This window comes from Zosterops lateralis, assembly GCF_965231275.1.
Source record: "Zosterops lateralis genome assembly, chromosome: 17".
Taxonomy (NCBI): domain Eukaryota; kingdom Metazoa; phylum Chordata; class Aves; order Passeriformes; family Zosteropidae; genus Zosterops; species Zosterops lateralis.
Window position 1 is genome coordinate 11,994,268 of NC_139777.1, and position 13,102 is coordinate 12,007,369.

Sequence of the window (13,102 nt, forward strand, 5' to 3'; positions counted from 1 at the left end):
CAGTATCCAACCATGACATACAGTTTCTGCATGATATGTCCTTAAAATTCAAGGATTTTGCAAACAGACACAACAGATTGTGGAGTTCTTGCAATATGTGACAGAGGACATGCTGTCATTCTGTGTAACTTTATTTCTGCCTCTCTTTGGCATGGTGATCCCCTTTACATAAACCAAGGTGGAAAATATTACCACTGTTCTTTTTAAAAAGATTGTCCATATTTTGTTGGTATATAAACCTATCAAATGTTTGAGGGGCAGTGATCATTGAGTTTAAACAAAGAACAGCAATATCTGTCAATGGAAGCTGTAAAGAGAAGAAAGCATAGCAACAAATTATGTCTATATTATGTGGTTTTGAGGATTCCTTATGCACCCAGAAGTCCTGATGCTGCTGCTTCTGCTTGCCTTGAAGACCTTCAGCTGTAGAAGCTTTTTTTGAAACCAATGAACTTTGAAGTCCATAAAAGCAGAAATGCCCATCTGTTTGTATGATAGGACCTCCCTGAATGCTACAACTGGATGCCATGTGGAGAACACTTGACTGAACAAAGAAACATTTCAGATACTGAGGAGGAGGCAAATATTCTCTATCGCTTCATCCTGAAGGGCTTTTTCCCTTGTCTATTAGAATTGTCCATTTTAAACTATAGGAGCCTGGACAATTAGCAAAAAACCAAATAAACTTCCCCACTTTCATTTTTCCATTCATTGCATCCTGCCAGGCTGTGGCAGTGAATGGCTCAGCCCCACTGAGTATTTCAGATTGCTCAGTGCAGGAAAACCAATGAGCTTTTCAGTGTTCCTTAAATGTTAAAAATAGCCAGTGGTCAGACTGAAAGGGATTCCTGATGTGATTTAGCCAGCATCCCTGTTTTATAGCCTGGCACTAAGGATTGCAATATCATATTTCTCAGATTGTTACAAGTGCAGTTGTGAGGTGATGAGAGAATAGCAGAGGTCAAGAGTGGAAGCTAGATTCTAGTTCTGTTGGAGGAAAAGCTCAGTTGCAGAGTGCCATAATCAGACAATGTTCTCCTGTAGCTGAATTGTACTCAGGGATTGTGCCTTGAGGATGAATATTTGAAATAAGGGGACTTGGGTTTCCTATACCTACTTTTATCTATTACCAGTGCTTACTATATGTTGATTTCCTTAATTGTAACCATTTCCCAGGCCATGGCTTGATTCTCAAGTCACTCTGATTAATATGATCTTGGTCAATGTAACAGGGGAAACTTAAAGTTTGAAGACACCAAGAGATACCTGCTTGTTTTTCTCATGTTTGTAGTTTTGTACTTGGTTTTGTATTAACTGTTCCAAAGCAATCACTTCTTCCCTGCATCTAATAAAGTGAGTGAATTACTTAACACTGAAAACACTGCATGAAAATATGAATGGGTACACAATAGGAACATTATTCTTATTTTACATCTACTGGTCTGTATTCTGCCTTTTGCACAAGGGCAAACCCACAGTAAGGGACAGCAGAGTCCTGTGAACAGCAGGACTGGGGAAGGGAGAATAGACTCCCAAAGCCCGACTCCTTTATCAATACCATTTTTACCTTTGATGTTTTCATTTACTGAATTATGTCTATTATGAAGTGTACATGATGGAAAATACAGTAATTTGCTGGTACAAAGCCAGCGTAATGTGGCTTCAAGGAGAATACAGAGAAGAAAAAAAACCCCCAGCATATTTATGATAAAAGTGCTACAAGACAGAGCCCATAGAGTTCCCTGAATAGGGTGGTAAAATTGCCATTGGCAAATGAAACACGCAGAAATTGTTCTTTTAATAATTCTTTACCATTTTACTGTTCTTCCTGCTGTGACTGCTAAATGCTTTACTGGCCTGAATGACATTAACGTAATCCCCTCCTTGAAATGTGAGAGCTATTATGGTAATGTTCACCCTTATTTCTATTATTGGGGGGGAAAAAAGCTGTATGAGTACCAAAACTGATTATTATTTGTGCGTTGGGAGCTTAGTCCCAAAAGGCGCACAGGAGTGTGAAAAATCTGAGATAATTGCCATTTCTACATTGTTTTCATAGGGTTGGATTTCAGCTATTTGTGCAAACCCTGAGTATCTCAGTGGGGAAGGACTTGCTTGAATACATGGTTTTAATGTTTCCAATACATACCCATTTAGGTTCTAATGTAGTAGTCTTTGGTGTAAATATGGGATTATAATTGAAAAATATGATTTTACCAAGAAGGAAGCTGGGTTTTCTCATCAGTGAGCTGGGCTGGATGCAGAGCTTGAAATTGTGGTGTGGTAAATCCATGGGGCCAAATGGGTTTAAATTATAGACTTTGTCTACACATTCCTCTGTGTCCTCCTTCCCAGTCATCTGTCATTTTCTCCCTCCACTTATTCCTTGTTTCTACCATCAGGCTGAGGGTGAGGGTGGAGATCAGGAGCAGCTCTGGAGTTGGGTTATGAAGGAGTTTCCCACTAGGTGGTAGTGAAGAGAATCGTGTCACACATGGTCAGTGCACATTTTAATTAGGTTTATAAAGGGGAATCCCACAAGGATCTTACAAGCAAATAGCCTAGTGTAGTTCCCAGCTGTACAGTCAGAAGTGGATCTCTTGATTTTGGGATTTTTTTTCCCTTCTTTTTCTGCTCATTTCCGTGCTATTTGTTCCTTCCTAAACAAAGCAGCATTGAAAACTCTACCTGTCATGTCCTTTCCTGAAGGGTGAAGTATCTACATGAAGCTCCTCTGGTTCTTTCCACCTCCATTACAGCAGAATCAAGACATGGTTAGCTAAATGTCATCTGCTGACATTTAAACAACTTGGAGGTGAGGACTCTTTGTAGCCAGTACTTTAATCTGATTTTTCTCTACCACACTTGCCTCTGGGAGCTGCCCTTCCAAATACAAAAATAATTTTAAAAATGGTTTTGTTTGCTGCTAGTCCTGAAATACCTTGACAGGTCTAAGTAAAGCATCAGTCTACATCAAAGGTTCCAGGCAGAACAGGTATTTTGGGAGGACTTTGTAATGTCAGAGTAAACTGTCACTGAAATTCAGACTAAAGCTCTCTTGTATGTCCAAAGAAAGACTGAAGACAAAAGATGTGCTGAGAAAATTGTCTGAGGAATGCCAGCAGTGCTCCAGTTTGCACTGAGAGCAGATGCTGGGTCTGCAAGGAGGAATAAATTTCTCCTGTGAATTCATCCCACTGCTACCCTGTAATGATAGAGCAAGCTTGCAAAATCATTTAATAGTCTAGTCACAAAGCCTGAGATGCTGGAAAGAAATTATACTTTAATTGCTCATCAGCTATAAATCATTCGTGCCAAATTAATGTGCTGGAAATTTTGCAAGACTGAGAAACTGGAAGCTATTTGAATATTAACACAAAGCAGGGATATTGTCTCATAGATACCAATATCAGGTTTACATCCTTATTCTCAGAAAAAAAAAATTAGGAAAAGCTCTTTAGGATTTAGACAAAGCTGAAGCCTGATTTATCTTTCCCTGCATTGATTTGAAAGGACTGAGAGGTTATTTTTTTCTTACATTTACTCTCTTATAATCAATGAAAAGGGTGACACAAAGAGGCATTCCAGGCACTCAGGTTTGCACCACAGTAGAGTGAGGATTCCAAATTATTTGTTCATTATTTAAGCATGTCTGCAGGTCTTTCTTCTGTGCTGAGAACAAAAGCAGAGAACTTATCTATTGTGCAAATGCTACCCAGAGCCTGTTGGGTTTTTTTTAGACAGGGGATATGTGTATGTGGGAACACCAGAGTTTCCCCCCAAACTGACTGACAGGGCTCTGGACCCCACAGCTCCAGCTCTGAGCCTGACTCCTCCCTTCTCCTCTCATATCCTCCAAAGCTCTGGGATCTGCTGAGATGGGCACAGGGGCTGTGCATGGAGTGCATGCCAAGGGCAGAGATCAAACAGGGCAGGAAGTTGTTCCAGGTAGTCCAGCCTGAAGTGGATGGGAGGAAAGTTTAGCACTCCTCACCCTCATCCTTCCTGCACACCCAGCTGTCAGGACTGACCCCAGCAGGGGTCCCAGGACCCAGTGAGGTCCTTGGAGCATTTTCACCTCGTGGTTGGTAAATCTGATTCTCAAACAGGTGTTAGTGAGTGGGTAAAGTGCTGATTGTGTCAGGAGCTCTAAGGTCACTCCTGTCCACAAGGCCAAAGGGCTTTGTGGGGAAAATCAGAGGGGATTTGGACACTGAAGTGACACAACCCAAATCACTTGTTTTGGAAGCATAAAGATACAGGGAAAGAAACCCTCAGAGTCCAGCACCATCTTAATAAAAGCCTTGTTTAACTGGAGCACAGGAATGCTGGGCGTTCCCTCCACCAAGACCAAGTAAACCTGTGCTGCAGCATCTTCCTGCTGCAGCTCCCCAAAACTTCAGGTGGCTGCAACACTACAGTTTCCTCTGTATTGACTAAGGAGCCCAGCTAGCAGGGATGAAGTGATCTGCCCAGGGTTACACAGCAACTGGTGACACAACAAAGACTAACAGAGACGTTCCTTGTGTTTTATCCTCTGTCATGACTGCACACCAGCCTATGGTTCTTCCATTGAAGAGAATAAATGAGATGGACAGCATGAGAATAATTTATTCAATCCTCTAATAGAAACTAGCTAAACTGGGCTCCAAATTTCAGAGGCATCTGGCATCCCTGTAGATGCAATGAGAATGTCCCAATGACCCATTATTTTTTGGAAGATTTTAACAAAACTCTGTTGAGATAATAGAATTTCTTCATACTTGTTTTTAAAACAAATACCTATTTTTACGAGCCCCGGGCATTTGTTTTTCTATTTCTGTTTGATGCAGTTACGTCACCTCTGTCTGTTTAGACTGGCTGTTCTCCCCCCACTCTGAAAGGGACAATGAGTGGGAATGCACAGCTGGACTGCAACAATTGATCCAAGCTCTGCAAAGCCCCACTTGCACAAAATCGCTGCAACTGAACTCGCAGGAGGTCAGGCTCACTCACGCGAGCAAACCGGGCAGAAAGTGCGAGTTCTGCATTTGGCAGGACCGTAATGAAGGGCTGAGGGTTTGGCAGCAGAGACCGGCGAGGAGAGACGAGGCCAATGTCCACACGGCAGTTTCTCTGCCCGAGACTCGCACAGGTTTAATATCGGGCTGGCCATGAGATGAAGCACGTGATTTTTATTTGGTCAAAGTATCTGAAATATTATTTTCTTTCCTTAAAAAACTCCAACATTTTGAGCATTTGATCATATTGGTTTTACCTGGTTTCAAAGATCACAAATTCAAAACCACAGCCGTCTCCAGAAACACGGACTGTGTGTTCGATGAATGAACACCGCAGTTACAAACTGTTTTACCTGAACGGTGCATTTACAACCCAACCCCCGTCCAGAGGAACCCCGCGCCACATCACAAACATCACAGCGGCACCACAAACTCCTGGGCAGTCCGGGACTCCTGCGGCCTGCGGGAACCAGCGGGGGCAGCCCCGGGTCCCTCCCCGGCCCACAGCCCGGGCCGCGCTCGCCCTCCCGCACCCCGCACGCCCCGGGGGAGCTGCGGGAAAGGAAACGCCGGCTCGGGATTCACCTCCTCGCGGGAAGCCCCCAGCCCCAAAATCCACCCGCTGCTTCTCTGCCGGAAGGAGCTCCGTCCCCCGCCTCTCCCCGGCCCCGCCAGCGGCGAGGCTGCCCCGCGGTGTCCGAGCGAACCCACCCGCCCGCCCGCGGGGCGGCTCCGCCGCGGCCGGGCCCGACAAGCAGCGCCCGTCCGCCCGCCGCCTCCCCCCCACGGCGCCTGCGCGCGGCCGGCGGCGGCGGCACGTGAAGGTGTTGTGGGCACGTGACCCCCCGCGCGCCGCTCGGGCCCCGCCCCCCGGCGCGGCCCCGCCCCCGCCGTGCGCGAGCGCGGGCACGCGGCGCGGCCTGGCCCGGCCGCCCGGTGCCGCCGCCTCCCGCCCCCGCCCCGCCCCGCCCCGCGCCGCCTCCGCCGCCGCCGCCGCCGCCCCGCCGGCCATGAGGCCTCGCCGGCGCCCTAGCGCGGCCTCGCGTCGCGGCTGCTGAACCTCCGCCCGCCCCGCCGCCACCATCGCCCTTCCCGCCCGCGCGGGGACCCCCCCTCGGCTCCCCTCCCTCCTCGCAGCCGCCGCCATGTTGGGCCGGGAGCCGCAGCGGGGCCGCCACTGAGCCCCGGAGCCCGCGAGGAGGAGGCGGAGGAGGAGGCGGAGGAGGAGCCCGGGCCCGGCCGCCCCGCAGAGCCCAGCGCCGGCCGCCCAGCCGCAGCCATGGCGGAGCAGACCTACTCCTGGTGAGGCGCGGGGCCGAGGCCACGGGGGGCTCCGGGCCGGGCGGGCCGAGCGCGGCCCCTCGCGGGGCCGGTGTCCCGGGCGGGCGGGGGGACCGGCGAGGGGGGCGCTGCGGCGGGGCCGGGCCGGGCCGGGAGGGAGCTGCTGGCGGAGGGGCTGCGGGCTGAGGAGGAGGGATTAGGGGGAAGGGAGGAGGGACGGGCCGGCCGGGCCGTGCGGATCCCCTCGCAGCGGGAGAGCATCGCCGGGAGCCCCGGCGGGGCTGTGTCAGCCCCTGTCCCGGGGGGCTCCGGGTGAGCTGAGCCCTGCACGGCCGGCCCTGCCATCCGCCGGGCCGGGGGAGGGACAGGAGCTCATTCACTGTGAGGCTGCAGGTCACCTCTGCCTAAGAGGAGATTTATGCCGGTGTAGGCTGGTAAGTCGGTGGCATGTGTGTGTGTTTTCACCTAGCGACAATAGGCTCGGTCTGTGTACAGGAAATAGAACGACGGGGAAGAGACCAGTTCCTGTGGAAAGACGTGAAGTATAGCAAATGAGAGGGCATTTTTTTCTGTGTCCTGACACTGTCTCGGGCCTAGCTGGCCGTGGATCAAAGAGATGGGGTGCAGTTTCTTCCTATAAATCTGGGGGGTTTGTTCTGTCGTGGATCACAGCCAAAATATCTCAAATAATTTACCTGCACATCATCTCTATTGACCTGGTCACTGCAGCAATTTATCGTGATGTTCTCACTGCATTTTACATCTAGTGATGTCATCCAGAGTTGTTTCTTAAATTTTTTTGAAAAAAGTTACTTGTTTTGAAATAAGTCCTTTATTTAAAAAGGAGTTAAATCTTAGTTTTTGACCTCGGTATGTGCTGAATGTGGAAAAGGGATTGAATATGCAGCAGATATCTTTATTCTGAATGCTCCCACTACTTTTTGAAACTTGGAACCCAGTGGGGATTTCTGTTCTGCCACATGTTGAGACTTTGGCAGCCCCTTCTTCCCTCTCCTGTCTCTTCTCTGTCAGGAACCAGTATTTGTACCAGTCTTCTGCTTTTTAGATTTTCTTATTTTGTTTCACAGGCTCAGTTCAGGCAGTGGTCTGGTCTGCTTTAAAACAGCAGTGAAAAGACAACTCTGTTGACTTAAAAGATTGTTTATGTATTGACACAGTAAATGAATATTGGTACAGATTTAGGCAGTTTGATGTAGTTCAGTTAAATGTGTCTTGGTGTGTTTTAATTGCAGAATGAAATGATAAATTCATAAACTCTGGGATTTGTCAGCTTTCTGGAGAGAAGTAAATGAAACAAAGTGTCAGTTATACATTATTTTGATCTTAACTCATTTGCTTTTTGAATGAGTGTTTTTGCCATGGTGATAGTCTAAAGGGAGGATTTTTAGCAGAGGCTGGGAGAAGGATTTGCACTTCTGTAGACTGTGTATTTTAGGGGAAGGAAATTGTGATTTAAGGTGTTCACTGTGTGCTAGGTGGATCTGAAGAGTGGAAATTCTTTTACATTACTGAGGTTGTAGCAGAATGAGGACATGATGCTTATGTCCTAAACCACTGTAACTTTATGTCTGTGTCTCTATGGTGTCCTCATAGATCTGAGGTTTCTGTCACTTTGCATTTTTACCTGTAACTGGCCTTGCCTGAGAGCAGTGGACAGAGCAAAATCCAATTTCATTCACGCTCTCTCCTCTCTGGATATTTCATTACTTACACTTTTAACAGCAATCTTCCCTCAGTTTATTCAGTTATGGTAATGCAGCTCAGCATAAAATTGGGCAGTGCTTTGGCACTTTTAGGAGAAATGTGCATTTTGTCCCCCGAGGAGTTTTTGTCCCCTGGTGCTCATGAGCTGTGCCCAGGAGCTGGGGCAGGAGCTCCCGTTGGAGGTTGGCCCATCCTACCCTGTCCATGTGCCAGACCTGGTCCTTTCTCTGTTACAAAGGCAGCTTTCCAAGAACAGGGGTGTTCTGTGGGGCAGTGTCCAGCTGCTGTACACAGACTTCACTTCACAGCTGAAAATACATCATCTGGCATTAAGAAAAGTCCTTCCATACCCCTGTCTCTGCATGGATGTGAATTGTTCCTGCCTGCAGTAGCACTTCCCTTTTGTCCAGGTGCATAAGGCTTGCTTACATCTGTTTGTCCCTGACTGTCTGCACACGTTGTTGAACCACTGTAGCTTCATAAGGTATGATAAAGGCTGACTCTGGGTTTGAGTTTTTTGGGGAAAAAAAAAAAGCCTCAGTTATGTTAAAAATACTTTGAGAAAAGGTATTTGCGAGCTGTGAGTAGGGGACATGAGCACTGGCAAACATGAAAAATAGGGCTTATTTCAGTGACTGACAGTCTTGTTAATGATGATGTTTTCAAGAGATGAGAACTAATTGTCATATGGCTATATTAGTTGTTTTGTAAATATGAATCTAAGATTTTAAGGTAGGCTTATATATTTATTTTAATTTCCAAGTGAACTGAATTCAGTTATCTTCTTTTATTAAGATCTAAGAAGGAGAGAGTTATGCTTTTCCCCCATCTCTGTCATAGTTTAAAATACATGAATTATCTTTTGACACTGTTTTTGTAGGGTATTCCTTCCTTCTTTTGTAAGGTATTCCTGACAACTTATTTTTTCCTTCAGTAATTCCCACACTATAACTATACGTACTTTTATTTAACTCTTTTTAGGTGTCTTAAAGTCATCTTGCTGAGCCAGTATTTCAGATAGAGGTGTCTTATCCTGAAAGGAGGCTCATCTGAGAATTTTGCTGGTGAAAAAGAATACTGTTTTCCTGGAAAAGCTAATTTTAATGTGAAATGTGGGATAAGTCCCAGATGAAAGTACTCTTTCAAAGAATATGGACTTTTTAAAAGAAAGGATGTTTGAATCAAATGCTTTTCAGTAGTGAGTAAAGAAACTTTCTTTGTCAAATTCCTGCAATAATAGAAGGAAAGGAGAGCTGTGTATGATACTCCTGCATGGCAAGGTTGTTCATGGTTTTGTAGATTAAATAGGAGCTAAAATTAGTTTTCTACAAGTGGAATTGAATGGGAGAGGAAAGAAGTTGTTGAATACCCATTTTCCCCTTGCTTCCTGTCGGTGCTTCAGCAAGGAAATGGAACTGGGTAGTGACAAAAGTTTCTGCTACAGCAGAGGAGGGAATAAATATGGGCAGAGCAATAAATATATGTATTTGTGTGTGTGTGTGTAAGAGATTAATAAATACCAAGAAATTTATCTTCAGGCACCAAGCTCTTGGAGGTGTGACAGCAGATGAGTATGGAAGCAGCAGGACCTCGATCATTACTTTGTCAGATACTTGGTTTGTCCCTAATTTCGAGCATTTTGTGGTGTGGTTTTTGTGCTGGAGCCTCTTGAGAAGGCACAGCACCATTCCTATCTTGTTTATCTGCAGTTAGTAGGTGTTTAGTGTTTTTCAAGGCCTGATGTAACACCCCCTCCCTTTTTACTGCTGGCCAGCCTGGCAATAGAGATTGCTTTGTTCTTTTTTTGCCCTTTGAATGCACAAAAGATTTTCACAGCTTCCTTCATTTGTGAAGAGCAAAGAAGGGGATTTCGACACCAAAATCGAATGTATTGTTAATATTTCCTTTCCAAGAGTATTTTATAAGTAATTTGGATTGCCATGCGTGCCCTCTCAGGGTGGTGATTAGGAGACAGACTGGGAGAGCAAGCTAAGAACAAAAAAAGAAGGCACTGTATTGAGTCACTAATCTTAAAAACAACTGAACTCCCTCTTAAATGTTATAATCAGTGGGATGATTCTTGTATTAGCCATCAAATGTTTCATGACTGAAATGGTGATATATTTAGAAGCTTCTCTTCATAATGCAAAGGGTGTGGAAATTAAATCTAATGATGTGTCAGAGTAATCAAACTACCGGGTTTTGGAATAAGTGTAAGTGCAGAGTGCTGTCTTTGCTCCTGGGAGAATTCAAATTGGTTGGTGTTAGAAGTCTTTCTAGATTCAGAGGTCTGAGAATTTGCTTTGATTGCAATTTAGCATTTCACATGCTGCTGCCATGAATTAAAATGCAGTTTCTTCCAGAAGACTCAGGTGGTGCTTTCAAGTCTCAGTTGGCTGGATTAGATGTGTATGTGGGAGGGCAGGGAGTAAGAGGAGCTACAGCTTGTTGACAGAACTTGTCAAGTACTAGTAAAATAATTTTTTGCATTCAAGATTTTCTACTTGTTTGCTCAGTTTAGGTTGGGAGACCTTAACTGTCTAATTAAGGTGTTTTGAGGATGAGAGGCAGTTTACAACAGAAAACAAATAATTTACCTGAATTTTTAAAATATTGCACTTGATAGGCAACAGATTGCAAAGCACATAGATGAAATTCTGCTGTGCTGCTGTCAAAAATCTGTCATGAAATCCTGGCATGCAAACCAGGAGCTTGGCCCATAGTCTTACATTTTTCAGGAACTGAAATTACCGGCCACATTCCATTTTAAGGATTGTTTGGAGCCTCCTGAGAACAAGGATGTCATTGTGTGAATGTGCGTGAGTATCTGGCATGAGAAAAGTGACTTAAACCTCAGTAAATTTGAGAATATCAGGTTTGGAGTTCATATGTTTGTCTTTCAGGACCAGTCTCACTTCACTTGTTTGTTTCTCTCCCTGGAGCTTTTGCTATCTCAGGCTGTGTATCATGTAGACAGGGCACTGTCTACAGACAGCACTGGGCTGAAAGACAAATAAAGCAAAGAGCATAGGATTAGTGGAAGTTTACAGTTACTTGAATGTATGTGTGTATAGTGACTGATTAGCACAAGGAAAAAAAATCCTCCTGTCGGTGATTGGTAATTGTAAGGCTGTATTTACTAATATATTGATTATTCTTTAAGAAAAAAATTAAAGTGGAGAACATAAACCGGTTTTCTCTTGGTGCTGGTGTGCAGTACCTCTTTTAATTAAGATTTCTGTCACCTATTTTAATTAGTATTTCTGTCAGTTCTGCATTTAACCTTTTCAGGGTACCATGGTAATAGAAGTTAGTGGTTCCTTTAGTTTTACCCAGTGACTGGAGATCTTGGCTAGGATGCAGGAGATCAGGTCCATCCCTCAGGGTTTCTGGCCTTGCATCTCTCACCTTCTAGGGGAGTGTTCTCTTCACCAAACTATGTGTTATTCAGAGTTTGAGCTTTGTGTGTCACTTAAATCTGTTTCACTTGGTATAGAATACTGTAAATATTTGCTGGGTCAGGAGGCAGGCATGCCTTTCTGCCTGGGACTGGCAGGGAGGGACTTGGATTCCACTTCCTGCCTGGATAAAAACCTGGTTGGGAAGACTGAAGGGTCTGTAGTCTGTGGGGGTAGTTCAGGCTGCTTTTCTAGGGATGAAAGGTTGAATCTCCATGAACAGAAGGTGACCTGAATATGATTTATTGTGTCACAGGTGAGTGTTTAGGTGTGTGGATCCACCAATATCAATACTTGTTCTTGTGGTTTGTGTGAGGTTTGATGGACCTGAGAGCATCTCTTTCTTCTACTGAAGTGTAGGATCCAATAGATTACTTATTTTGTGCACTTTGGGATTTTCGCATGAGTTAAGCAGCCTGATGCTGTTGGAATTTGAGGAATTTTGTGGGACCCACCAGACAAATTAATTGAGGATATTGAGTTCTTAAGTTGTGTTTTCGTGAATATCACTATTTTTAATACTAGATTCAGTTGCTGAAAACTCAGTCATTTGTCACAGAAACACAATGCCAAAAAATGGGTACTTAGGAAAACTTCCTACAAAAAGTACTCTGAAAAATGTGTCATGCTTTTTAAAATGCAGCGATTCTTATCTCCTAAAATTTGAAAGAAGAGCAGAGCAGACTCTGATCTTTTTCAGTATCTCAGCTATTTTATTTCATTATTTTGATAATGTGATGTGTCAACATGCGTGGCACAGGTACCATTGTTTTTATTGCCCTTTGACATTTTATGAGGACTCTTAAGCATTGGAATATACTCTAAAAGCAAATAATTGGCACAAGTTGTTTAGCCAAAACAATCTAATTTGATTCTGGTGGCATATGAAGAAAGCTTCCACAAAGAACCAAGGGTGAAATTTGTAGGAGAAAAGCTGTGCACATTTTCTTTCTGGTGCTCCATTGCTTTAGTGTCAGTGATTAGGATTAAAGCTTGCAGTGATGAGCAGTTGTGTGGAGTGAAGCACAGGCTGGTGTGCCTGGACAGGATCCAGGCAGTCAGAGCTACTCTGAAAGGTGATGATTTAATAAGATTAATGGAGCATATGTGTCATTGCAACACTTGCTGATCCCCTTTCTCTTTAATTCTTCCAAGGATGCTTATGTTGATGATCTGTTCTTGTAAATCTTTTGGTGTCTGTGCCTGAAATACTCTGATCTGCCAGACCAGGGTTCTTCCCTCTTGTGCTTCTGAGAGCAGCTCAGCTCTCACGATACATTAAGTGTCTCTCTGTCCACTAGAACCACCATGATGACATTATCCCAGAGCTCATTAATTGTGTAGCTGTGTTGCTGTCATCTTCATTATTAGATTCTGTTGAGTCTTTCTTTTTAGGGCCAGACCTACGCCTGAGGTCTCAGATTCCCTTGGATATCCTCCATGTCTGGGTGTCACATTAAGTGTTATGGTATAGACAGGGCTGTCAGAGAGTCCAAATGTTCTGCTGTCTTTTTGGAGGGATACTTTGTAACTGGTAACTAACCAAGTAAACTTTGTTAATATCTTACAGCAAGGAGGATTAAAAATAATAAATGTATGAAATAAGGCTGAAGTTACTGTTTTTTCAGGATGTCAGAA

General features: G+C 44.6%; 1 protein-coding gene across 4 annotated transcripts in view; it reads left to right on the forward strand.

Moving 5' to 3' along the window:
- SPPL3 (signal peptide peptidase like 3) overlaps window positions 1–13,102 on the forward strand; it is a 68,743-nt gene that overhangs the window by 5,536 nt on the left and 50,105 nt on the right. The window contains exon 1 of one of the 4 annotated variants that reach the window (XM_083874146.1): window positions 6,223–6,302. The exons of 1 other annotated variant lie outside the window; for it this stretch is intronic. In XM_083874146.1, coding sequence (XP_083730272.1) covers window positions 6,280–6,302 — 23 coding nt within the window. In that variant the 5' untranslated portion in view covers window positions 6,223–6,279. Of the gene's footprint in view, window positions 1–6,222; window positions 6,303–9,299; window positions 9,623–13,102 lie in introns of those variants that run through there. 2 more of the 4 variants (XM_083874144.1, XM_083874145.1) reach the window with 2 other exon arrangements.